Below are 25,021 nucleotides of genomic sequence, written 5' to 3'. Positions count from 1 at the left end.
TCCGCCCCTGCTTGCAATTGTAGATACGTCGAAGCTCGAAACGCTGTCGCCTAACGACTCACCCTCTACACTCAATTCTACTAATGGGTACGACACCATTACTGTTTCTTTCGTTCAAATCATGGGCTTTTTGTTGTTATATGACTTCACGGCATCCTTGGATGTGGTTTGCACAAAGTTTACTCATCCAAGAAACAAGGTGGAGTACTACCCTGAATTCCCCAAACCACAAACCAGCCACCACGAAAGCATGCATGCACCTTCATCATTGTGATGGATGTTGGATGGTGGTGCTAGTACTAATTGTGACCTCCCTAACCTAGTAGAGCAAAATTTGTTTGGGTATTGGTAGAACCCATGTAGTAAGTCTGCGCCTCCCAACTGAGGACATGGACTTCTCTTTCACCTACTACCCACATATAGCAGCATAATTCGTACCGCCCAACCACTGTATTCTCTAGTGCTACGCTCTCCATTACCTGCTTTCTACATGTATACTAGCCAAGAAGCTATTTTAGTTTCCTCATTGTTTGCTCTTCTAGTTTGTTAAATAAAGATTGTGATGCCAGCAACAAAATAAATCTGAAATCAAATCAATATAGACAGCCTTTGTGAGGTGTGCCTTGAAGGAGAGACTATCTAGTTTCTCATGGATTTTTTAACTTGTATATGCCTATGTATAAGCTAGTGATAAGCGGCAGGGAAGGGGAATTAATTTAGTTTGGTTTGCCTCCAGTGGCGAATCTAGCCCAAAACTGTAGAGGGGCTAATGTCCACTCTTTTCTTCTTCCTCCCCTTTCTCTTCTTCTTCCTCCACTCTTCTTCTTCAATGTTTCATCCCAAAAATAAAGGAGGGACTTAGGGAGGTATTCATAGGTTTTAGGGAAAAAGTCTACTTAACCCCCTGAACTATCAGTGGTAGTCTACTTCAACCCCCAATTTCAAAACCGTCTACTTTACCCCCCAAACTATCCAAAACCGGTCAAATAACCCCCTCAGGCGGCTTCGGACGGCGGTTTTGCTACAGTAACACGATTTTATCTTTTTCTTTTTTATTTATTTCCACTAAATCTTTGAAAAATCATAGTAAATCACAAAAAAATATAAAATGAAAAATCTAATTTTGTTGGACTCGAGTAGATCTACACAGTGAGCATATAATAGGGTATAGTTTTGTACAAAATTTTTGATATAGCTTTAGATCTATACTTTTCTGTAATTAATTGGAATAATTCATATGTGCAGCTTCTATGGTCCAATTGGGGTGAAATTTTTATGGTAGAAAAATTATTGTATGCTTGAACTCCGCTTCGACGCCGCGGCGATCACGGTCGCCGTGGTACTCCCGCGCCACCACCACGGTCACCGCCTCGACCATCTCCCTCCGCAGGGGTGACGAAGACGCCGGCTAAGGGAGGAGTTGGGTGTGTTTGGTGTTTGATATAGTTGTGTTGCGAGAAGAGGCGAGACGAGGAGGCAGAGGAGGTGGTCGCGAGTATGGATCACGTGAGGGCGCGGGCGGGAGGCGAGTGGGTTGAGGAGGATGCCGCTGTGGTGAGCAGCAATGAGATTGGCCCTGCAATCAGTGGCGGATGCAGGATTGGGCTCTAGGGGGACTCTCGTCTTCTTCCTCCTCCTCCCACCTCCCCTTCCCTCTTTCTTGCTCCTCAAATTTGTAGGAGGGGTTTGTGGGGGCTCCAATTGAGTTCCTGTTGGTAGGGGCAATGGCTCCGCCCCTGCTTGCAATTGTAGATACGTCGAAGCTCGAAACGCTGTCGCCTAACGACTCACCCTCTACACTCAATTCTACTAATGGGTACGACACCATTACTGTTTCTTTCGTTCAAATCATGGGCTTTTTGTTGTTATATGACTTCACGGCATCCTTGGATGTGGTTTGCACAAAGTTTACTCATCCAAGAAACAAGGTGGAGTACTACCCTGAATTCCCCAAACCACAAACCAGCCACCACGAAAGCATGCATGCACCTTCATCATTGTGATGGATGTTGGATGGTGGTGCTAGTACTAATTGTGACCTCCCTAACCTAGTAGAGCAAAATTTGTTTGGGTATTGGTAGAACCCATGTAGTAAGTCTGCGCCTCCCAACTGAGGACATGGACTTCTCTTTCACCTACTACCCACATATAGCAGCATAATTCGTACCGCCCAACCACTGTATTCTCTAGTGCTACGCTCTCCATTACCTGCTTTCTACATGTATACTAGCCAAGAAGCTATTTTAGTTTCCTCATTGTTTGCTCTTCTAGTTTGTTAAATAAAGATTGTGATGCCAGCAACAAAATAAATCTGAAATCAAATCAATATAGACAGCCTTTGTGAGGTGTGCCTTGAAGGAGAGACTATCTAGTTTCTCATGGATTTTTTAACTTGTATATGCCTATGTATAAGCTAGTGATAAGCGGCAGGGAAGGGGAATTAATTTAGTTTGGTTTGCCTCCAGTGGCGAATCTAGCCAAAAACTGTAGAGGGGCTAATGTCCACTCTTTTCTTCTTCCTCCCCTTTCTCTTCTTCTTCCTCCACTCTTCTTCTTCAATGTTTCATCCCAAAAATAAAGGAGGGACTTAGGGAGGTATTCATAGGTTTTAGGGAAAAAGTCTACTTAACCCCCTGAACTATCAGTGGTAATCTACTTCAACCCCCAATTTCAAAACCGTCTACTTTACCCCCCAAACTATCCAAAACCGGTCAAATAACCCCCTCAGTCGGCTTCGGACGGCGGTTTTGCTACAGTAACACGATTTTATCTTTATCTTTTTTATTTATTTCCACTAAATCTTTGAAAAATCATAGTAAATCACAAAAAAATATAAAATGAAAAATCTAATTTTGTTGGACTCGAGTAGATCTACACAGTGAGCATATAATAGGGTATAGTTTTGTACAAAATTTTTGATATAGCTTTAGATCTATACTTTTCTGTAATTAATTGGAATAATTCATATGTGCAGCTTCTATGGTCCAATTGGGGTGAAATTTTTATGGTAGAAAAATTATTGTATGCTTGAACTCCGCTTCGACGCCGCGGCGATCACGGTCGCCGTGGTACTCCCGCGCCACCACCACGGTCACCGCCTCGACCATCTCCCTCCGCAGGGGTGACGAAGACGCCGGCTAAGGGAGGAGTTGGGTGTGTTTGGTGTTTGATATAGTTGTGTTGCGAGAAGAGGCGAGACGAGGAGGCAGAGGAGGTGGTCGCGAGTATGGATCACGTGAGGGCGCGGGCGGGAGGCGAGTGGGTTGAGGAGGATGCCGCTGTGGTGAGCAGCAATGAGATTGGCCCTGCAATCAGTGGCGGATGCAGGATTGGGCTCTAGGGGGACTCTCGTCTTCTTCCTCCTCCTCCCACCTCCCCTTCCCTCTTTCTTGCTCCTCAAATTTGTAGGAGGGGTTTGTGGGGGCTCCAATTGAGTTCCTGTTGGTAGGGGCAATGGCTCCGCCCCTGCTTGCAATTGTAGATACGTCGAAGCTCGAAACGCTGTCGCCTAACGACTCACCCTCTACACTCAATTCTACTAATGGGTACGACACCATTACTGTTTCTTTCGTTCAAATCATGGGCTTTTTGTTGTTATATGACTTCACGGCATCCTTGGATGTGGTTTGCACAAAGTTTACTCATCCAAGAAACAAGGTGGAGTACTACCCTGAATTCCCCAAACCACAAACCAGCCACCACGAAAGCATGCATGCACCTTCATCATTGTGATGGATGTTGGATGGTGGTGCTAGTACTAATTGTGACCTCCCTAACCTAGTAGAGCAAAATTTGTTTGGGTATTGGTAGAACCCATGTAGTAAGTCTGCGCCTCCCAACTGAGGACATGGACTTCTCTTTCACCTACTACCCACATATAGCAGCATAATTCGTACCGCCCAACCACTGTATTCTCTAGTGCTACGCTCTCCATTACCTGCTTTCTACATGTATACTAGCCAAGAAGCTATTTTAGTTTCCTCATTGTTTGCTCTTCTAGTTTGTTAAATAAAGATTGTGATGCCAGCAACAAAATAAATCTGAAATCAAATCAATATAGACAGCCTTTGTGAGGTGTGCCTTGAAGGAGAGACTATCTAGTTTCTCATGGATTTTTTAACTTGTATATGCCTATGTATAAGCTAGTGATAAGCGGCAGGGAAGGGGAATTAATTTAGTTTGGTTTGCCTCCAGTGGCGAATCTAGCCAAAAACTGTAGAGGGGCTAATGTCCATTCTTTTCTTCTTCCTCCCCTTTCTCTTCTTCTTCCTCCACTCTTCTTCTTCAATGTTTCATCCCAAAAATAAAGGAGGGACTTAGGGAGGTATTCATAGGTTTTAGGGAAAAAGTCTACTTAACCCCCTGAACTATCAGTGGTAGTCTACTTCAACCCCCAATTTCAAAACCGTCTACTTTACCCCCCAAACTATCCAAAACCGGTCAAATAACCCCCTCAGGCGGCTTCGGACGGCGGTTTTGCTACAGTAACACGATTTTATCTTTTTCTTTTTTATTTATTTCCACTAAATCTTTGAAAAATCATAGTAAATCACTAAAAAATATAAAATAAAAAATCTAATTTTGTTGGACTCGAGTAGATCTACACAGTGAGCATATAATAGGGTATAGTTTTGTACAAAATTTTTGATATAGCTTTAGATCTATACTTTTCTGTAATTAATTGGAATAATTCATATGTGCAGCTTCTATGGTCCAATTGGGGTGAAATTTTTATGGTAGAAAAATTATTGTATACTTGAACTGTAGTAAAAATTTCATACTCATTGGATCAATTATAAATTAGTTATAGATTTAATAGATTTGGAGCATAGATTTAACGAGCATAAAACTAAATAAATCTATAACTAGATTATATATGGTCCAATGAGTATGATTTTTTATTACAGTTTAAGCATACAATAATTTTCTTACCATAAAAATTTCACCCCAATTGGACCATAGAAGCTGCACATATGAATTATTCCAATTAATTATAGAAAAGTATATATCTAAAGCTACATCAAAAGTTTTGTACAAAACTATATCATATTATATGCTCACTGTGTAGATCTACTCATGTAGAGTCCAACAAAATTAGATTTTTTATTTTATAATTTTTCTGTGATTTACTATGATTTTTCAAAGATTTAGTGGAAATAAATGAAAAAAGATAAAATTGTGTTGCTGTAGCAAAACCGCCGTCCGAAACCGCCTGAGGGGGTTATTTAACCGGTTTTGGATAGTTTGGGGGGTAAAGTAGACGGTTTTAAAGTTAGAAGTGAAGTAGACTACCACTGATAGTTCAGGGGGTTAAATAGACTTTTTCCTAGATTTTAGGGAGATAGGGGGGCTTAATCCCCCTAGCCCCCCCTGTTTGCTTCTTGTTTCTCTGCTACTTATTATCTGCAGGGAGGGCCGCACACCATCTCTTCTCCTCTCGTCTCTCTCCACAACAAGTAACGGCCTTTGTTCCCCCTCTAGGCGCTTTGTTTTGTCCAGCCGGACCCGGACGGAAGTGGTCCTCGGTCAGGCTCCCTCCACGCACAAAAAACTTGTTTTTGGGGAGATCCACATCAGGTAAGGATACGTTTGGAAGCACGGCCAGCCTACGAGTTGGTTCAAGCTTATCCGACCCAGGCGACGATGGTAAAACGAGTGAAAACTTGTACAGTCGCAACTCGTACCTGTCATAAACTAGGTAACATCGGCAGAAGTTTACTTAAAAGCAACACGCTTTCTCCCTGAGAACAAAAAGCTTTACTGGGAGTGGCGTTGTTTACAGAAGCGGTAGCGCTGGTAAGTGAGGCGAAGGCCAGCCAAAGAGGGTAAAAGCTCAAGACTAGCAGGTATGGATTATCGGATCCCGTGTCCAGCCCATAAACCGAACCCCTATAAGTAGGGCTTCCGCCCCTCTATAAAAGGCAAGGGGTCGGTTGTGAGTAAAAAGAGGATAGGCAACAAGAAGGCGGTCACCGGGGAGCCGATTTGTGGAGCAACAAATCGGCCAGTCCATGGGAGATTAGGAACCTCCTGCGAAAAGCGATCCACATCAGGTAAGGATACGTTTGGAAGCACGGCCAGCCTATGCTCTCTGCTCTGCGCCTCTGCCTTGTTTAGTTCCTTTCAAAATTCCAAAATTTTACAAAATTCCACATCACATCGAACCTTTGAACGTATGCATGAAGTATTAAATGTATCTAAATAAAATAACTATTATATAGTTTGTCTATAATTTACGAGACGATTTTTTTGAGCCTGGTTATTAACCCATAGTGGACAATCATTACCAAATACAAACGAAAGTGCTACAGTGCTTTACAAATTCACTTTTATACATCTAAACAAGGCAGGTAATGGACTGTGCTGCTCGTATTGATCCGATCTAAACGAGACGCTCCGATCCGATCCAAACCCTTTTTTTTATACTCCCCTCCGTCTCGATTGTGTCGTGCCGTGCAAGCCTTTGACTGTCCTAAGGGCCGACGTTAGGTTGATTGCACTGGCCGCGTAGGAAGGACGGCGGCTCTGGTGAGAAGCAAATGCAAGGCATGCCTGTCTCTCTCTGCATATGATATTTTTTCAGTTTGATTGGGTCCCCCACATGTGATGGTGAGCAGCGCAAGCAAGAAAGAAACGTTTTTGAAATCCAATCACGCACACGGTGCCGAAAAGTCGATTCAACCACTGGAGAGGCCCTTAGGACTACGGAAAACGCTGCGTCTCGGGAGGAATCTATATTGTTTTACGAATTTTGCTGCGTCATGCGAGGAATCTATATTGTTTTACGAATTTTATCTTTTCAGAATCTTTACTATGATTGAAAGAAAATAAAAGTCGTCCCATGATTTATGTGTACGATTTTTAAAGAAAATATCACTATTCTACTATATTTGGTTCACATGCAGAGCAGTAAACTGCATCTGGAAGCACACAACAAAATGGTATGGAGGGCAAATTAATTTTAGACGCTGAAGGATATAATGATCTTTTTACACTTCCGTTAGCCTCTGTTAGCTGTTTATCCGTCCAAATTGGTATACAGGGCAAAAAAAAAGTTCACGTGATAGTACACAAATGCTGACAAATTTTTTAATGCTACAATAAGCCTATTTATCCGTCCAAAATGGTATACAGGGCAAAAAAGTTCACGTGATGGTACACAAATACTGACAAATTTTTTAATGCTACAATAAGCACCATTTTTTAATAGTATAAAAGTAAGACTCCGAGAGAACGCATGGCTCGGCCAGCCAGCCACATCCGCCACGAACGTAGACGGCGAGTGGCAACATTCACTGATCACAATGGGCCAATGGGGCCGAAAATACAAAGCTTGATTTATTCAAAAATAAAAAAAAAGCTTTTCCAAACGCAGATCGCTTAGCACGGCTATTTTCTGGTGCTGGTCGACTTCGCATGGGCAGCAGGGCCTAATTCTTCCTTCTGTACGCGGGGCACCGAATTATCAAAGAACCTCATAGCAATTTTAGATTGGAGAACAAAATTTCATAACGATAAGCACGACCAAACCTCACAACCTCGTATGCTTTGAGACCCGTTTCAATGAGAGTGTTTTATGGTATTAAATATCACTTTTGCTAACCTAGCAAAGAGAAAGAAAGATGAAATTTCATGGGATGTGAGAACAGTTTGCTTCGATACAAATTAGACTGACAACAGGAATTGATAAAACTCAGAGCATGCTTTAAATAGTACAGAATTTTAAGCCACAAGCGTGAATCAATAAATTACAAACTACAAATTGATCCCTGCGATAAAAAGCATATGAAAACTGAATCTATGGGGTAGATTCCTCATACAGTAAGCAACTCCCACTGCCTTCACAACTTGGAGATATCACAAAACCTGACTGCCCTGAAAAATGACTAAGAGAAGCAACAAAACAGTTTTGACATCAAGAGAAAATGCAATATACCCTCAGACATCCAAGGAAGGATTAAGCAGCATCAGCTCTCAAGCCTGGCAGGGCGAAAGCTCTTAGGCGGCAACTGCGAATGTAGAGAAACAAGCCTTGATATTATCATCATATGCAATGCACATTAGCAAGGAAAAACTAGCAAGCAAACACATATACGACTTAACCTTGAACATGAAAAAAGTTTACAGGGAAATAAGTAGGCTCAGACATCGAAGGAAGGAATTAACAGAACTAGCCCTCATCAACATCACGATATAAAAGTTAATCTAACTAATTTAACCAAAAACAGATATAAAAGTTAATCTGAATAATTCAACCAAAAACAGAAGGTACATGAAGTAAATGTTATCACAGAAACCGGCTCTGTGGACAGATAGAAATGCAGTCCCCAGGTTCCTATCAACATGTGAAATGTTGAAACAACTTTGTTTTGGCCTAATCAAAGCATCTCCGGTCAATGCACTTCGGCTACCGGAGACGTGGCATCAGGCCCAAATTTCATCCAATCCAACAGTACAAAGACTAAAAAAAGTCTAGGAAAGAATTAAAAGACAGTTCTGTATAATCCCTCAGAGACCCGATTTAAATCACACACCACACCTGAATCAAACAACTGCAGATGGGAGCTCCATCATAGACCAAACCACAAAGGTTATGGTCTAAGGATGGACACCTGCAGCAGAGAGAAGCAGCTGCTGTTTACAGTGTCAAACGGCACTTCCTATCGGTAGGTCTTGAGATCCTCCCTGGGACTAAGTAACAGAACAACCTGTACATTACTAGACTCAATACCAAACAAAAGAACTGTAACACTTGAATAAGCCTCAGCAAGCCAGACAATTTTCGTCACAAGTAAATCTGACGGTAATTCCAGATGTATAGCTAATCATCATTGGCGTAACATCAGGTCACAGAAACCATGAAACTAAGGTTGTCGCGTTACCTGCCAAATGCAACAAGCATGCGTAGATTCCTGCTTAAAATAAAGACCCAAAGAAATCCAGATGTCAATAAAAAGGACAAATTGTAGTACCATCAGATAAGAATTGCCTTCTCACTCACAGCACAGGGTAATAGCACTGTGTCAGAAGGTGTCCTAAGATTGTTTCGAGGTTTCATCATATGATACAAAGACAAAGAAAACAAATCAAATAAAAGTGAAAAAAAAGATCTGATGGATTCAGATGCAAAGATGTTTGTGCATCATTCGCACGGCACAAGCCGGCCTCGGATCAAGTGTTGGATTATGCGTCAATTGATCTTCACTATCCAGCTTTCAGAAAAAATCCTCAGTCCAAAATAAAATCGAGGAATAGCAAAAGAAAAAAGAAAGTGGAGGGGTCTGCAGTTACTCAGTGGTGGCAATAGGTTTATTGGTTCGATTCTGCCAGCGAGTGTCCTCAATGCTTTCAGAAGAGGGAGCTTGTTATCCTCATCGCAACAACCTCCTCCACCAGAGGAAACGAAAAAGAAATCTCTAGACGAGAAGATTAGAGCAAAAAAAAAGAGGCAAATAAACCCGAGAACGAAGAGAAATCAGATGGCTCAGTTCAGCGGGGTAATCGGCATACAGATCAATCTCATGTACAGAGAGAGACCTGTGATTTGGTCTGTTGAGCTTGAATATTACCGAGTCGTCACTGCCATCACACCGTTGATGGAGAACCAATCGAGATGAAAAGGAATCGCAAAACGAAAGAAGCAACGAGTCGCCAGATCTGGATTGGCGGGCGGAGGATGGAGGCGCGGTGTTCTAAACCTAGAGCTTGACGGCGATGGAGGGGATATCTGTGGAGGCGGCGTTTATATGGAGGGGATTGGTGAGTTAGGGTTTAGGGTTCGAGCCGCCGGGGCCGGGTGTGTGTGGATGAGCGGACGTTTCGGCCGTGGGCCGTGGCGGCTTGGTGGGCTGGGCCATGGGCCGTGTTTTCCGTAGGTCACCAGAAGAAGGGTGTGGGCTGCGTTTCCCGTACGGGGCTCTATCATTAGATTGACGGATCGGCGTAATTTGCCCACAAAACAATGATAACGAGATATTGTATTTTGGAAAAAGAGAAGAATAAAGATATTACGCTGACTATATGATCATATGCACATGTCTAGCGAAATAATGCTGTGTTTTAGATTTGGTTCGGTTAATGATTTGTATTGTAACATTTTTTTCAAACGACAGAGTAGTAGTTTGAGCTTAGCAAGTTAAATCGTTGAATTCGAAATTACCAAGTAGAATATAATGAGATATACCATAGTAAACTTGAAAAATAAGAGTGGAAAGATGAATGATGCCATCCTTCTTGGTTGCTGCGGTGGTCACCTCCCAGTGCTGGGCGGCGCTTGGACTACTTTGGAGGCCACGAGGCGTGTCCTCGAGCTTAAGTGCCCCGCCATCAGAATCCACTAATCAATCCCGGATATATTTTTTTTTCACCAATCCCACTCGCCATTTTTTCCGAGAGCAGAAAATTCGTCTAGAAAAAAGAAAACACGAGCTCCACTACTTGCTGCCGCCACGCTCATCTTCCCCGCTCCACCGATCAGGCCTCGAGCCACCGCCTCCGCCCTCCGATTCCGCCGTTGCCGACAACCCCAACCTGCTAGACAACCCGTCTCACGCCCGATCCGTCGCCGTCGAGGTGCCGGCTCCTCTATCCATAGGCAAAACAACTAGCAAAATCTGATTTCGAGCGAGGAGCGCGTCGCCGGCGATGCTCTGCTCCGGCCGCATGCTGGCCTGCAGTGGCCTCGGTCCCGGGCGGCTCCGGCCGCCGCGCGCCCACGCCGAGCGGCTGCGCCCGCTGCCGCCCGCCCGCAGGTGGCGCGTGGCGGCCTCCGCAGCGGCGTCCGGTGGCTCCCCCGACCTGCCGTCGTCGTCGTCGTCCCCTACACCACCGTTCGGGGGCGGAGACGACCAGGCCGCTTTGTCGCCAGGGTAAAAGTGCTATCTTGCGAGGAGTTGGTAGTTTCGCTTCTCGGCTGTTGCTTGCTTGTGAGCTGTGAGTGAACCATGCTGTTTTCCGTGGGTGTGCTGCTGCCCGCGAGCACGGCTATCTTTTTGCAGATTTACCGATTTAGACTCAGGAGTAGGCTTTGAGTCTCGATTAGTCATGGCCTTGTTGCTTACGCAGCTTCTGATGTATCGATCAAGTACAAATTGAATATGTCGGGTCAAATTAGGACTTTCTGTTGGATCTAACTGATGAAATGCTGTCCTTGAACTCTTGATGAATACGTTGTAGTCTTGTACATGTAGCAGTAGCATTCTGGTGTGGTTTTCTGTTGGAAGGAGCTACTTTTGTGAAGGAGCAATAACATTGAACCCTGCTTGGCTTGGCTTGCAGGTTTTGCATCATTGAGGGACCTGAGACAGTACAGGATTTTGCAAAGCTGGATTTGCAGGAGATTCAGGATAACATTAGGAGCCGCCGAAACAAGATTTTCTTGCACATGGAGGAGGTGTGTTAACTTTGATTTCTTTGTCATATACATATTACTGTCTTAAACTGTAGCTTTGGAAGCTTGGCATGTATGGAATTGTTTGTCAAAAGAGCTAATACTGAATAAAATGGTACCATCATATGTTAGTGCCACACAATTAAGGTTGAATGGTCAGATCCAGTGATCCAGAGCTAGGACAAACTAGTCGCGCTTTATTTCAAATTAGACTCAAGTGTAGTGTAAATTGGGTATATGGTTGCTGTTTGATAGAGAATCTTTCTTCTAGGCATCCATGTTATAGTGAGCTGAACTGGAGACATCCACTGATCTTTGCATGTGCATGTCTTGTGGATCTTATTGCACTATGTACCTCAGATTGAGTTCTCCTAGTTACATCTTCTAGTGAATTCTGGTTGTAGTGGTGCTGGTGCCAAAGGCTGTATCACAATCTTTTTTTTTTTTGGCCTCTTATATCTTTAGTTTTCATTTGTCTTGTTCATAGATTCGCCGGCTGAGAATACAACAAAGAATAAAAAATGCAGAACTCGGAATTTCAGTTGAAGAACCTGATCGGGAGCTTCCAGATTTTCCATCATTTATTCCATTCTTGCCTCCGCTGGTACATATTTGTTCCTTTTCTACATTTGACACTATGATGCATGTTGTTTACTGAGGTACCAAAATTTTACTTCGTGTGAACAGAGTGCAGCTAATCTAAAGGTCTACTATGCTACATGTTTCACCCTCATTGCTGGGATAATGGTGTTTGGTGGTTTTCTTGCACCAATAGTAAGTCACAATTCTCAATTTTGTAATTACCGATGTTGCCACCAATGGTTATATTGTCATACAAAATGCATAGGTTCTTAACAACTTGACGTGCTCTGTGCAGCTGGAACTTAAACTCGGTATAGGGGGCACATCTTATGAAGACTTCATCCGCAGCGTTCATCTGCCCATGCAGTTGAGGTAGGACCACTGTTCCGTTGCCCACTAAACTATTATAAGAAATATCTATCTGAGGAAATTAAGACTGATATACCACAACTACTTTGTTTCTCTCTTCATTTGTCTACCTGCACTGCAGTCAGGTAGATCCCATTGTGGCATCGTTCTCAGGCGGTGCGGTTGGAGTTATCTCTGCCCTAATGGTTGTTGAGATAAACAATGTGAAGCAGCAGGAGCATAAACGGTGCAAATATTGTTTAGGAACTGGTAAGTTTTCCTCACCAAAACTTTTTCTTGCTGGTAATGAACATGGTTTCTAGGGAGGATTGCGTACGTCACTGATCTTTCTGCAGCTATATGGTCCAGTTAGATTATCTGTCCTGGCCTGAAGCACTCGTTGAAGTCTGAAATGGATTGTTTTTAGTGCGTTGCTTTCTCAGTTTTAGTGCAGTTGGAAGATGTTGACACTTGGATTATAATATTAGGATGAATTTTAATGCATAGCTATATGTTGTCTGTAAGCTGAATTTACTGTTTGTTTGGACATTAAGAGTTCCATGTCCATGGCTGTAGGATACCTGGCCTGTGCCCGCTGTTCAAGCACGGGCGCCCTTGTGCTCACAGAGCCAGTTTCGACGTTCAGTGATGATGATCAGCCTTTGTCCGCACCAAGGACAGAGAGATGCCCAAATTGCTCAGGCGCGGGAAAGGTAAGTTGGCTTCTTACACGGTGATCCAGTTCTCAATGCAGACTCTGATCACACATCAATCAATTGTGTAAATTTCAGGTGATGTGCCCAACATGCCTCTGCACTGGGATGGCAATGGCAAGCGAGCATGACCCCCGGATCGATCCCTTTATTTGAGGCATGCCCTAGTCCAGAAACTCTTGTACCCTGTGGAAGCTGCTTGTAGATAATAGCATCGGCAAACGAATCACGGATAGGCCGAACCTGAATCGACTGCTGGCGTGTGTAGCACAGCACCACGCCATATTCGATCCTTGTACGGTACGAATAGGATGAACTGAAGAATGCAGAGAGGTGTACATTGTCCGAAGGAATAAACTGTATTTTGCATTGCACTTAGTACATTAATTCGTATGGTTTATCCAATGCTAATGATTCAATATCAAACTTCATGAATGAATTCGGTTACTCATGCAGTACGTGTTCTTACATCCTGAACGAAAAAAAAATGTGGTGGTCGATGCCATTGATGCTCTCCTTGAGCTGGTGCGTCATTGATGCTCTCTTCACTCCTGAGCCGTTTCTGCTTGGCCATTCAACTCGAGCTAGGGGTGGTAATGAGCAATGGTAATAATACTTTTTTCACAATCTTACTTGATATTTAATATTTTTAGATTAAAATTGTATAAGATTAGAGTTCGATCTTTTAAGATCCCGTTCTTAGATTATGTAGATAAAAAATTAAGAACCAGGCAAAAAAAAAATTAAGAGCTCGGTCTGGCTCAAATAGTTCCCGGTTCTCCAAATCCAAATCGCAGCAGGCCGGACCTGCACTGCACTTGAGCCGTTGAGCGCGGCGCTCCGCGACCTCCGTCCCGTGCGCGCCGCCGACCCCACCGACTCGGCCGGCGAGTCCAGCCGGAGCCGATCCGATCCAGGCAGCCGCTGCTGGGTTCAAGGCAACGATGGACGCGCTCATGGCGAACTACGCGTCCGACTCCGACTCCGACGGCGGCGAGCCGGCGGCCGTCCCCGCCGGCGCCCCGGAGGTTCCGGAACCTTCGGCCCTGCTCCCTCCGCCTCCCCCCGAACTCCTCCAGCCCCCCAACTTCGTAGGCATGATTCCTCGCTCCCCCTTCTCTTCGAGCATTCGCTGCTGATGTGCTGACGGGTATATGGGGACTATGGCCACCTGTTGTTGCAGATTACTCAGCGATGGCGCAAGGGAGTCGCGTCCGGAGCTTCCCACATGTGGAAGGCAACTACGCGCTACATGTCTATATCCCTGGTCTGTGCTTTTCCTTGTTGGCCGCGCTAAACATGTTGATGTTGTCGTCCTGCGATGTGCATGTGCAATGACTGAGATATCTAGGATCAAATTTATAGGTTGGATCCTAGCTCAACCTGGTTGTTCAGGTTCAATGAAACGGATTAGGAAGAACTTGGCAATAAAAATTTAGCAACATAGACTTCTACGACTACACTAAAACTACAACAGGGAGGTCTGCTATTAGCCGCCCAGTTTGGCTTCAAATTGCACTCAGCGTATGATGCTACTGCCGCAATGTTTACTGAACTCACTTGTAGAACTAGAATTGCGACCTTTTTCTTAAAAAAAACATCTAGAACTGCTCCTCACTTATATGTAGCTGTCTTATGCAGTTGTTATACCTTCTGATGCAAAGAAACAGCTGGCCTTTGCTATGAAAAGAGCTGCATCTCTTGTGCCAGATCTTTATGCTGTTGATGCAGACTATGCACTTTCTGAGTTGTGCAAAGATGAACATAAGCTTGAGAAAGTGCTTCTGAGCAGGGAGTTTCATGTAAGCTTAGGAAGACCTGTTGCAGTTCAGGTGCATCAAATTGACTCGTTCATTGCAATGCTTCGCCAAAAGTTCCAGTCACAACAACGGTCAGTCATCTCTTTGAACTTAGCTGCTTAGTGACTTATAGTTTGTCCCCTCTGTGGATGCATTATCCTGTACAGGATTCTAGTTGCCCAGTATACTTTATTGTACTTATTTGTCTTGTTGTCACTGATGGTGATGCTTTATACATGTGGAATGAAGGTACTGGATGGACTTCAATAAGTGGGAGCACTTTGTCAATGACGAATGTACACGATCGTTTCTTTCACTAGAAGTTACAAGAACTGGTTTGCCGGAGGTATTTACAGTATATGTCTGTACATTCTTGTGTTTATATGCATTATGGCTCAATTTGTCTGCCTAGTGTCTTGTCTCATATTGAATTTTCATGAGACCAGAACCTTATGCGCTGCACTCTTTGTTCATTACCCCAATTTTCTTTGCAGATAAGTAAGCAGATACTTATGGTAGATGAAGTATATCGATTGCATGGTCTTCCTGAGTTTTACAAGGTAATTGATATTCAAGTTATGCATTCTTTGAGTGTTTTGGATGAGTGATAGGATAATATGGGACATGTAGCTTTCCTTGATTTCACATAACTTAATATGAACAGATAAATCCAGCACCTTGTTCGTAAACAAAAGCAAGGAGCTTCAATTGTCAATTCATCCATAGTTCCTCACGGTGGAATTGTCTGACATTTACCTAAGGCCAATGGGATGCAAAAAGGAAGCTGATGTTTTTTTTATGTATATCTAATAGTAGTTGGGTTTGAATATCAGTACATACTACGTGAAGAAATAATCAGGAATCTCTGTGAGACTAAAATGACTAGAACTTCATAAAAATACTTCTAATATTGTCACCAAATTTAATCAAAATTATTTAACTATCATCTGATCATTTGGCAGAATCCACGGCCACATATTTCGTTGGTGTGGGCATTGGGTGATATCAGCGGCAAACTGAAGCAGGCAATAAAGGACATTGAAAAATATCAGAGCAGTATGAGCTCATTACAAAAATGTAATGTTCGATGCGAGTTCAGTCGTGTAGTTTGTAAAGTAGGTAAGAAGGTGCATGATATCTGTGAAGTTGCAGATTGAAACACACATGAATTACAATTTATGAAGCTTTGAGGTACTGACATCTGTTAGTTTGGGTCAATTCTCGTGACTGGAACAGTGAAATACAAAGTTATGTTCTTCAGCACATTGCCATTACTGTTAAATTTTCCCATGCAATTCACACATTGATCGCAATGATAAAGAGCTCTATTGAAATACGGTAATAGCTATGGTACAAAAAAGAGCAAACTCTGATTCTGCAACCGTTTTTAGCTCTCCCCAACTAGAATTTCTTATGTAACACCCACTTCTGCTGAGTTGAACTGAGCAAATACAAATGGTTATACCTGATCAACACAGCCCTCTGAATCTGCTTCCTTGACTGTTTCTGGCGATGACCATGCATGTGCCTGTTGCATCGTGTGAATTATTGACATTCAGTAGTTACAAATGTCAAATGCTCAACAGGTTGATATCCTGGAAAGAGCATATTAGACAGAAATTTGGCAAGTGGAACATGCAGAGGAGACGGCTAATTCTTACTGTCGGATGCTGAATTAGCAGTTACCTGCCCACTCACAATTTACTGAAGATATTTGGCCAGGCACTTTGTGTACTCTAATTCTTAGTTAAATGAAAGGCATACTGATGCCAATATATCAATAAAAAGGGTAATCAGTGAGTGCAGCTTTGTTTATGAGGACATTGATCTTGTTCACCTTAGCTCTATGCTTGGTACGGTAAACTTTTTCACCTGCTCATGTAAATGGCACTAGATTGTACAGTTTCGTTGCATACGAAACACAAAAACAAATGAACATTGTTATCATCATAAAAATTCCAAATCATGTAACAGAAATGCAAGAAGTGTTGAAACTGCGGAGGGTACTGCTTGTTAATAAAGACATTGAAAATACCAGCTAGAATAAATAGCTGTGTTCTATGCATATCATATTCATCAATGCACCAGAATGGAAAATTAGAAAGAAAGCAATTGCAATCAATACAGTACAAGCATGACACAATCATCATAATCCACTTCGCAGGTTTAGCCACAGATCATCTAATGGTGTTGTGTCATGATGAACTTCTAGAGGCCATCCTGTTTGACTCTAGCTTGGAATGCTAATGGATCTGAGGCCTTAGAGCACAAAAAATCCATCAAATTTCCCTGGCAGCAACAACATCTCGATAGTCTGTCATCTGTTTTAGGGTTCATCATCATCGATTTCTTGCGTTCTGTTTCATATTATGAGGTATCTGGACATGTAGTGTTCTTCTCCATCTCTTCTGCATCCACAGAAAAGAAGACAACATCATGACAGGTACTTCAAACAATTAAAATGAAAAATTCCACATTACTAGCACGGCATGATGTACAGATGGTTCGTAGTCATCTGTACTACACGTACTTATCAAGGACACACATCTTCTTCTAAACTTACAAGTTTCAATAAAAAGAATAATAAAGCAGGAATGGGTAGCATATAAACATAAAACATTATCAAAATGTAAGACAAATAACAAGTAACACACAAAAAAAAGACAGAATCTACTGCGCAAATAATAAGATTGGAAATATCAGAATCTTCACTTACCAGGTGACCCATCTGTTTGATTATCAACATAAATCTTTACAAACAATTTTTTGAGGTCTTCACGGCCAGTCATTTCTTCCAAAATCCTATCACTGAATGTTAGTTCTGGTGGCAAGTCTCCGTGCTCTGCTTCTTTTGAAAAGAGCAATTTAGACATGTGTTCTTTCTTAGCTTGTCTGTTATATTTGCTCTTCTCTGCTGTGCCTTCTGCAATCAGATTGTACGTGTACACGATCTTCTCCTGACCAATTCGGTAAGCTCGACCGATAGCTTGCCTTCCAACTGAAGGGTTCCACACGACATCAAGTAGAACCACACGTGATGCCCCAATAAGTGTAATGCCTTCACAGCATGCCTTAGTTGATGCAAGCATTACCTTGGCCTTGCTTTTCATGTTATTGAAAGCCTCCATCATGGTTTGGCGATTTTTAACCCGGACATTTCCACTCATTAACAGGATCTCTTTGCCTTCAGCCCAATTGAACCTTGCCTTCAGCTGCTCCAGGATCAAGGACAGTGGATCAAGATATTGACTGAATACGAGCACCCTCTCATTTAACGCTTCACAAAGATTAACAATCTCCAAAACAAACCTCGTCTTAACCCCTTCAGATGGACAGGACCGTAAACTCTCTAGCTTGGACTTGTCCACCATAGACTCCTCCTTCTCAGACAATTTTGCTCTGGCAACGAGGGATGGATGTATTGATGCAAGTGAGATCTTATATTCTGCCTCAAGACCTATTGCCATAGTCTTCTCCATACTTGCAATCACTTCTTTCTGATAAGGAAGAGGGTTCAGAATCACAACGGATTCTCTCAGTCCTGGCAGAGACTTTTGAAGAAATTTACCACTATGGATGTGCACAACAGGGTCGAGTTTTTTCCTTACTTGATCTATGTTTGCCTTTGTGATGTCACTCAATCTCAATGAAGCCCAGAAATCTTTGCCCTCATCCTTCTCCAAAAGAATTGCATCCTTTGGCCTGACAAGACACAAGGTGTTATAAAGCTCCTCAAAGTTGTTTTGGAATGGAGTCCCCGACAGAATTATTCGCTTTTCAGTGCGGACTTCGCTAAGAACCTTCCAGATAAGGCTTTTCTTGTTCCTTGGCGTGTGCCCTTCATCAAGGACAAGCAGGTCAGGTTTCTCAAGAAGGAGCTTTGTCACCTTATCCCCATCCATGCCTTCACCATTCACTAGCTTCCTGAAAAGCGAGTAGCTCACACCAATTATGCTGGTACCATTCATCCAGGACCCTAGCTTCACCAATCTCCTATAATGTTGATCCATTTTTTCTGTCAATAACCTCCGATGAAAAGCTCCATTCTTTGCAGCCTGTTCTTGGATGGTCTTATCTTCACTCCAGTTGATCTCAGTGGAATTCAGTACATGAAAAGGGAGCTTCACCTTCCATTTCCTGAACTCCTTCTCCCATGTAGCTAACATCCCCCTTGGAGCAATGATCACGGGGCTACAGTGCGGGAAAACCTCAAGGTAGGATTGAACAAATGTGATTGCTAGTCGGGTCTTTCCCGTTCCAGGGGCATGAGAAATAACACAGCCACCACCTCCATCAGTGTTCGCGGTGTGCTTTAACTGTTCAATTGTAGTACGTCCTGCCAGCTTGGTCCACATGAACTCAAATGCATCCTGCTGGTGTGGAAACATGTCTTCCTTGACTCCAGGAATGAGATCCCAGACTGAACCAGCTTTATGACCACCAAAATTGCATGGTACTTCACGTCCATTTGATAGCAGCACATCATTTTCTTCAAAAAGATTGAGCATTTCCTTACACATCCAGTCCAACTCAGGTTCAATTGCCGATTCCCTTTCTGCAGAAAATTTCCCCTGTTGGACAAGGAAAGTAAATTTAATCTTGATAAGGAAATTGGTGCTACCTAGAGAAGCATAATCATGTGAAACATGTTGTATACTAGTATTGAACATTTTCCTTACCATAGCAGGCAGTACATGTCTGATCTCAAGATCGACAGCATGACAATGCTTGCACCAAACTCCTATTTGTTCATCGATAATGAATTCATGCTTCCCGTTTTTGCATGAAGTTTGTTCCACTGGAGGAACTTCTTTCCCATCCTGAGCACAATAAGGTAAGCATTAGCCTTTTATTGGGATTGTAAATCAATTGGTGTAAATGAAATTGCGTACTCCACAGAATCCATCAATGTGAGCATTTTTCTGAGGGGAACTCAAACACAATATAACTACTCCAAACTAAATGCAATATCTGTGAACTCAGAAACACGTTTATTATAAACAAAATATAGACCGAATGACATAACAGATGTTAAATACCTCTTGACAAGCGTGAGAACCAATATTTATGGATTCAAAAGCAATGTCACATTCCCTCCACAGATCTTCCAGATACTTGTCATTTTCTGTTTTTTCGTATGGTTCAACCTCATCTCCGAATGAGAACACCAAAGGCAAACTATTTCCAGTTTCTGCATGATCAGGAACATCTATATGATTCTCCCATTCGGCAAACAAGGAATTGAGTAGTTCATCATAAGCAGCTCTTGCTGCTCGACCGCGCTTCTTCATCCTAATCATATGTGCCTTTCTTTTGAAGGAAATATCATTCTGTGTATTGGTCATGCCCGTCGGATTCCGACCATTTGGGCCATTGTATTTGGCACATTCAGGATTTGAACCATCCTTGCCCTTCTTCAGCCTCTGAAAAGGCTGCCTAGCATCCCTTGCATATGCTCTGTACTCCATAGACTCATCACTACTGGTACTCAGTCTTTTATGCCGTCCCTTGTTTCTTGCCCTTCTGCGCTTTCTTTTGCCAAAAATCCTGGTGCCTTCGTCACTTGATGACATTAGCACTGGCTGCGGCTCTGGTGGTACAACTATATCCTCTTCAGAACCTGATGTTGAGTCTGGAATATCAATATTGTAAGGTTTACTGAAAGTTCCCCGTCTGAGCAGTTTCTTGTCCTTGCATTTTCGCTTTGATCGTGTCCTCCCTTCAATACCCTTGCCAACAGTCTTGTGGGGGTTTTCAAGCAAATGTATCCCCTCAAAAATCCTTCTCCTGAAGACTCGGGGGCCATCGGCTCCTGACCTGACACTGCCACCTGCCGAAGCGTTGCTAGGCGTGAATGGCTGCATCCCCTCTGCTTCATCCAATTCCTGCTCATCGTCAGATTCGTCATCTTCATCTTCTTCTTGGTCGTCGAAGATTCTATGGCTGTCTTCTTGATCGTCACCTTCGTCCTCCAACAATTCCTTTACCCCCGCCTCCTCCTCACTATCATCAACAGCAGCAGAATCTTTGCCTTCTTTGTATTCATCCTCACTATCGCCACGGCCGTCCTGGCTGCTTCTTCCCTCCACATCCTCTTCCTGATCACGCTCTTGGGCTACTTCATTGGCAACCCCAATGCTCTCATCGTCATCCACCTCCATCGCCACCACATCTTCCCCTCTTATCTGCTCCTGCTTCTGCACCTCCTCTTCAACGTCCTCCTCCACTGTTTCCTCGGATGACACTCGAGCAGGATACGTAGCATGCTGCACTCTCCCCTGCTGACGCGACCTTGACCGGATCCTGGACCCCACCGTGGTCCCGCTCCAGCTCGGCGGCAATGCACCACTGCTCTTCCGGCCACTTCTCGTGCTCCCTCCACGCCTCGCCTTCCCGGGGGCACCCCTGGATTCCTCGCTGGGCACGAGGGCCTTCTTGGTCGAAAGCGACCGGCCACCCGCGCTTCTGCTGCCTGTTTCTCTGTTCTTCACATCGTCCCTCTTCTTTGAGGTCCTGGCCTCATCAGGCCTCCCCACCGCGCGACGCCCAGCCCCTGATGCGCTCGAGCTCCCGTCCAACGCGTGATTGTCGCCGCGCGCATCACGCTTGGCTCTGCTGGTGCTGGGGCGCTCACTCTTCCGTCTCCTCTTCGCGCTGGAGGTACCGGGCACCGACGCGCGCTTCGCCGCCGGGGACGGAACCCAATCGCTGCCGAAATCGTCGAAAGGCTCGTCCTTGACGCGCCTGACGGCACTGCCGCTCCCCTTGATAATCGGGCGCGGCACGGCGCCACGGAACCCGGAATCTTCCTCGCGTTCTTCGGAGATGTCGACGATCTCGGGCTGAGGCGGGCCGGCCGGGCGTGCCGCAGCGCCCGGCGGCGCCGGGGACGGCGCGCGCGGGCTCTGTGCCCGCGGCGACGACAGCGCGCGGGGGTTTTCTGTCCGCGGCGGGATCGGCACCACCGCGGGCCCCAGCGCCGCCAGACCCAGCGGTCTGAAGGCCACATCGTCGACGGGCTCCGGCTTTACGAGCTTCAGGGCCTCGCCGCCGCCCGCGGTCGCGGCTCCCTTCCCGAGCGCGCGCCCTGCTTGGCCGGCGGCGGCGCCGCCGCCTTCTTCTTCGTCGTCGCTCTCGATGAAGATGATCACGCGCGGCATGCTTCGTGGGGCCACCCTGCGGACGGCGGCGCGGACGTCGCCGGCGGTGGGAAGACGGAGCGGCGCGGCGAGGGGAGGGGAGGGGAGGGGAGAAAGAGGGTTTTTGCTCTCGGCCCGAAGGGGGGGCTGGCTCTGGCTGTCTGTGCGCGCGCGTAGAGTTGGAAGGCAACGGGAGCAGGGAAAGGAAAGGTTTCTCGTGCGCTCTGGGCCCACCTGTCATCGGCGTTACGGCGTGTGGTGGGCTGGCGGAGATCATCACGAGGCTTGCTGGAGGAGCGTGCTGCTGTAGATTGTAGACTGCGGGCCCGAGTTGCTGATTCGATGCGTGGGCCTAGATTGCCAGTGTGAGTAGTGTGTATGAGGACAGGGCCACACAGCTTTTACTCCTGGTAGGCTGGCCTCAAAATGGCATCTGTAGAACTGGTAGTGGTGGTGGTAAACCCGCAGGTTAGCAATAGCCCGTTTAGTTACCAAAAATTTTCAACTCCCCTTTGAACACATGTATGAAGCACTAAATGTAATTAAATAACAAAACTAATTACACAGTTTGGATGTACACGACGAGACGAATCTTTTGAGGCTAATTAGTGCATGATTAGCCATAAGTGCTACAGTAACCCACATGTGCTAATGATGCGGTCAAAGGCCTCAAAAGATTCGTCTCGCGGTTTCTAAGTGAGTTCTGAAATTAATTTTTTAATTAGTGTTCGAAAATCCCTCCCGACATTTGGTCAAATATTGACGCGACACTCAAAAATTTTCATGTCTGGGAACTAAACGCCCCCCAAGTTTGTGAGTGAATGGTACTATTTCTATGGAAAGCATAGAAATGTGAACTACGGAGTACATCCGAGGCTTTCAATGGAACACCACCAACCCAAACAAAAACACTCTGTTATGATTTATGAAAAGGTTTAGCTGCACATTGAGTTTCACGTGAAGTTTGTTACTAATGATTTGGATCTACATGCTAACTGGTTAATTGTTGGCATTTTCTGAAAATGTGATATATCTGTCTTACAGTGCTCTGCCAGATACGATGAGCATTGATTGATCTCTCAACCTAGAATCGCCGCCTAGAGTTGATAAACCAAGCAGGAATATATGAACACAAGAAGCAGAGATCAATTGAAGTTTGAATAGGAAGAGAGACTTCACACTATTTGTCGCGGGGTCCATTTACCGGCCACACATATTGGGCATGCAGGAAGAGAGAGAAAATGAACTAGGTCCTCCACTCCTCCTCGAATGTTAGGGCTTATTTGGACAGGAACAGTTCGTTTGTTAAAATTAACCATATGTTGTTTGAATAATACATGAGTTAATAGTTAGATGGAGTCATGGTAAAAGTTCATTTTACACTTGCACTGTGTTCTACTGGTGCATTGGCGGCTGCTTGCGGCTGCTCGTGGCTGCTCCTGCTGCATCCAGAAGCAGCTGTGCAGTAGCCGGCTGCTTTTTGCGGCCGCCCAGCAGCACGGCTGCTGTTTTCATGTGTCACATTTTCATGTGCAGTAGCCGTTGGGGCGGCTGCTCTAGACCCTCCAGCCGAACGGCTTGATTGCACAGCCGGAGCCCAGTAGCTGGATGCAGCCCACAGCAGCAGCCAACGGACCAGCCGAACACGGTATTGGTGGGTGGAAGGTAGGGATGGATAGGTAGGTAAAAGTGATCTTTTGCATGCAAACTATCAGCTCATTTCAGCCTAAATTAGCCGAGTTTGGTCAGTTAACGGGTTAATAGTAGTTAACTTGAACCTTGGCTAACAATTAGCTCTCCTACATAGATCAGCTGTGGCTAACTTTTAGCATGTGGCAGTTAACCATGTGTATCAAACGGGCCCTTTGGACTGAATTTACACAAATGTCAGCCCATCCCATCCCATCCCATCCCATCCGTTTTTTTAAAAGGACAAAGGCCAATTCGGTTTTGCTGGTGAGCCTCCCATCATTTACTATCACATAAAAACTCGACGACCACGCTTGGAGTCTTTGGTTCCGCGCCACCAACTAAATTTATTGCTTGCCAAAGGGATACTCCTACTTTATTTCTTCTGGATGGAAACGGCTCACCAGAGGATTGATACGGCATGAAACGAACCATCTTACCTGTTGCTGGTAGTATTTCTTACAAAAGAAATTTTCATCACGAACTCAAGCTTGGGTTGGAATTTCCGGTGGCACCTCTCCCAGTCTCCCTTTATACACAAGTCATGAGGACATACAGATGGCCGCGGATGGGAAGTACTAGTAGTAGAGGTCAAGATGTTTGTCCATGATCGGAACTGGAAAGATCGGTCACCCAGCTGCCCAAACCGCCCATGTACCCTCCTTGTGTGGTTCCGTGGTGGCCAGTAGTTCGTTGTGTGGTCATCAGGGGCTGGGACAGAGGCTCTCTTTTGGTCCGCGGAAAAGCAGAAGCTGGACTCTACGAGCGGTAGTACTCTGCAGCAGTCGAGTCTTTGGGAGTTTGGGTCGGCCAGACTCTGGGCGTCGCGCATCGGCATCAGATGTCAGTGGATCTCCTATTCTCCCGGGCCCCGCGCCGCGCCGTAGGGAGGAGGAAGCAGGCGAGGCGCAGGTCTTTTGCTAGCGTCGCTTTTCTAGGCTCGTGGTGTGGAGCCGGGGCGTATTCCATTGGTGGCGATCGGCCAATGGCGGGGGATGGATCTTTCATCTCCCCAACCAGACGTTACGTACTCCGTGACCGTGAGACATCATTTGCTGTACGTCCCGAGAATGAAGAGTTTATTTCTAGCGCAGGGAACCCTGGCCGTCTGGTTCCGAGATCCGGATCCTGTGCTGCGTGTATAGGAGGGGACCTGACTTATGTTTCATCCTACACGGTTTTTCTTTTTATTTCTATACTGTATATCGTATGGCTGGCATACGGATTGATGAATGGTTAGCTTTTCGATCCATCTTTCCGGTCCGTAAAGTGGGATGACGATTATATTCAGAAACATCTCGTTGCTGCCCCGGTATCATCTCGTGCCCTCGCAATTTGCAAATGCAAATGCGTTTTCTGCTT

The 25,021-nt window shown here is 44.8% G+C and overlaps 3 protein-coding genes, 8 non-coding genes and 1 pseudogene across 12 annotated transcripts; 3 read left to right on the top strand and 9 right to left on the bottom strand.

Moving 5' to 3' along the window:
- Positions 1–7,934: 7,934 nt before the first annotated feature.
- On the bottom strand, positions 7,935–8,053 carry LOC120657869. The gene has a single exon (XR_005668402.1). It is a non-coding gene; the product is annotated as a small nucleolar RNA SNORD14 (small nucleolar RNA).
- A 226-nt stretch (positions 8,054–8,279) lies between these two features.
- On the bottom strand, positions 8,280–8,431 carry LOC120657895. Its single transcript, XR_005668427.1, has one exon. It is a non-coding gene; the product is annotated as a small nucleolar RNA snoR2/U65 (small nucleolar RNA).
- A 72-nt stretch (positions 8,432–8,503) lies between these two features.
- LOC120657878 lies at positions 8,504–8,692 on the bottom strand. Its single transcript, XR_005668411.1, has one exon. It is a non-coding gene; the product is annotated as a small nucleolar RNA Z112 (small nucleolar RNA).
- Positions 8,693–8,755: 63 nt separating this feature from the next.
- LOC120657891 lies at positions 8,756–8,838 on the bottom strand. Its single transcript, XR_005668423.1, has one exon. It is a non-coding gene; the product is annotated as a small nucleolar RNA snoR77Y (small nucleolar RNA).
- A 129-nt stretch (positions 8,839–8,967) lies between these two features.
- LOC120657888 lies at positions 8,968–9,069 on the bottom strand. Its single transcript, XR_005668420.1, has one exon. It is a non-coding gene; the product is annotated as a small nucleolar RNA snoR31/Z110/Z27 (small nucleolar RNA).
- A 44-nt stretch (positions 9,070–9,113) lies between these two features.
- On the bottom strand, positions 9,114–9,211 carry LOC120657894. Its single transcript, XR_005668426.1, has one exon. It is a non-coding gene; the product is annotated as a small nucleolar RNA snoR31 (small nucleolar RNA).
- On the top strand, positions 9,115–9,726 carry LOC120656651 (annotated as a pseudogene).
- Positions 9,288–9,385, bottom strand: LOC120657902. The gene has a single exon (XR_005668432.1). It is a non-coding gene; the product is annotated as a small nucleolar RNA R30/Z108 (small nucleolar RNA).
- On the bottom strand, positions 9,479–9,587 carry LOC120657889. The gene has a single exon (XR_005668421.1). It is a non-coding gene; the product is annotated as a small nucleolar RNA Z107/R87 (small nucleolar RNA).
- A 640-nt stretch (positions 9,727–10,366) lies between the features above and the next one.
- On the top strand, positions 10,367–13,471 carry LOC120656649 (protein ORANGE, chloroplastic-like). 2 transcript variants are annotated; one of them, XM_039934818.1, is made up of 8 exons: positions 10,367–10,868; positions 11,278–11,389; positions 11,877–11,993; positions 12,077–12,163; positions 12,267–12,343; positions 12,462–12,589; positions 12,896–13,032; positions 13,111–13,471. In XM_039934818.1, exons 1-8 carry the CDS (start codon positions 10,645–10,647, stop codon positions 13,186–13,188), a joined length of 960 nt encoding a protein of 319 aa, XP_039790752.1. In that variant the 5' UTR covers positions 10,367–10,644; the 3' UTR covers positions 13,189–13,471. The 2 variants fall into 2 exon arrangements, with proteins under 2 accessions (XP_039790752.1, XP_039790751.1); XM_039934817.1 differs by having other exon boundaries at positions 10,370–10,868; positions 11,278–11,392.
- A 30-nt stretch (positions 13,472–13,501) lies between these two features.
- On the top strand, positions 13,502–16,094 carry LOC120656650 (U6 snRNA phosphodiesterase-like). Its single transcript, XM_039934819.1, has 7 exons — positions 13,502–13,638; positions 13,830–14,127; positions 14,216–14,299; positions 14,674–14,923; positions 15,081–15,177; positions 15,326–15,391; positions 15,794–16,094. The coding sequence occupies exons 2-7, from the start codon at positions 13,977–13,979 to the stop codon at positions 15,986–15,988; spliced, it is 843 nt and encodes a 280-aa protein (XP_039790753.1). The 5' UTR covers positions 13,502–13,638; positions 13,830–13,976; the 3' UTR covers positions 15,989–16,094.
- A 716-nt stretch (positions 16,095–16,810) lies between these two features.
- On the bottom strand, positions 16,811–22,139 carry LOC120656647 (SNF2 domain-containing protein CLASSY 4-like). The gene is made up of 4 exons (XM_039934816.1): positions 19,871–22,139; positions 19,511–19,651; positions 17,548–19,402; positions 16,811–17,239 (listed from the first exon to the last, which is right to left on the bottom strand). Exons 1-4 carry the CDS (start codon positions 21,989–21,991, stop codon positions 17,199–17,201), a joined length of 4,158 nt encoding a protein of 1,385 aa, XP_039790750.1. The 5' UTR covers positions 21,992–22,139; the 3' UTR covers positions 16,811–17,198.
- Between the last annotated feature and the right edge of the window lie 2,882 nt (positions 22,140–25,021).

Source organism: Panicum virgatum, chromosome 1N, assembly GCF_016808335.1.
Source record: "Panicum virgatum strain AP13 chromosome 1N, P.virgatum_v5, whole genome shotgun sequence".
NCBI lineage: Eukaryota > Viridiplantae > Streptophyta > Magnoliopsida > Poales > Poaceae > Panicum > Panicum virgatum.
Note: the sequence above shows the minus strand (reverse complement) of the source record. Positions and strands in the feature narration are given on the sequence as shown.

Bases quoted from the DNA above. Each gene is read 5' to 3' on its own strand.
- LOC120656649 (XM_039934817.1), top strand. From the start codon at position 10,645: ATGCTCTGCTCCGGCCGCATGCTGGCCTGCAGTGGCCTCGGTCCCGGG. The intron at 11,393-11,876 runs GTGTGTTAACTT...TCTTGTTCATAG, and splicing joins TTTTCTTGCACATGGAGGAG to ATTCGCCGGCTGAGAATACA. The intron at 12,590-12,895 runs GTAAGTTTTCCT...CCATGGCTGTAG, and splicing joins CAAATATTGTTTAGGAACTG to GATACCTGGCCTGTGCCCGC.
- LOC120656647 (XM_039934816.1), bottom strand. From the start codon at position 21,991: ATGCCGCGCGTGATCATCTTCATCGAGAGCGACGACGAAGAAGAAGGC. The intron at 19,652-19,870 runs GTATTTAACATC...TATTGTGCTCAG, and splicing joins GTTCTCACGCTTGTCAAGAG to GATGGGAAAGAAGTTCCTCC. The intron at 17,240-17,547 runs GTAAGTGAAGAT...CTGTGGATGCAG, and splicing joins TCAAACAGATGGGTCACCTG to AAGAGATGGAGAAGAACACT.
- LOC120656650 (XM_039934819.1), top strand. From the start codon at position 13,977: ATGGACGCGCTCATGGCGAACTACGCGTCCGACTCCGACTCCGACGGC. The intron at 14,300-14,673 runs GTCTGTGCTTTT...TGTCTTATGCAG, and splicing joins GCTACATGTCTATATCCCTG to TTGTTATACCTTCTGATGCA. The intron at 15,392-15,793 runs GTAATTGATATT...ATCATTTGGCAG, and splicing joins GTCTTCCTGAGTTTTACAAG to AATCCACGGCCACATATTTC.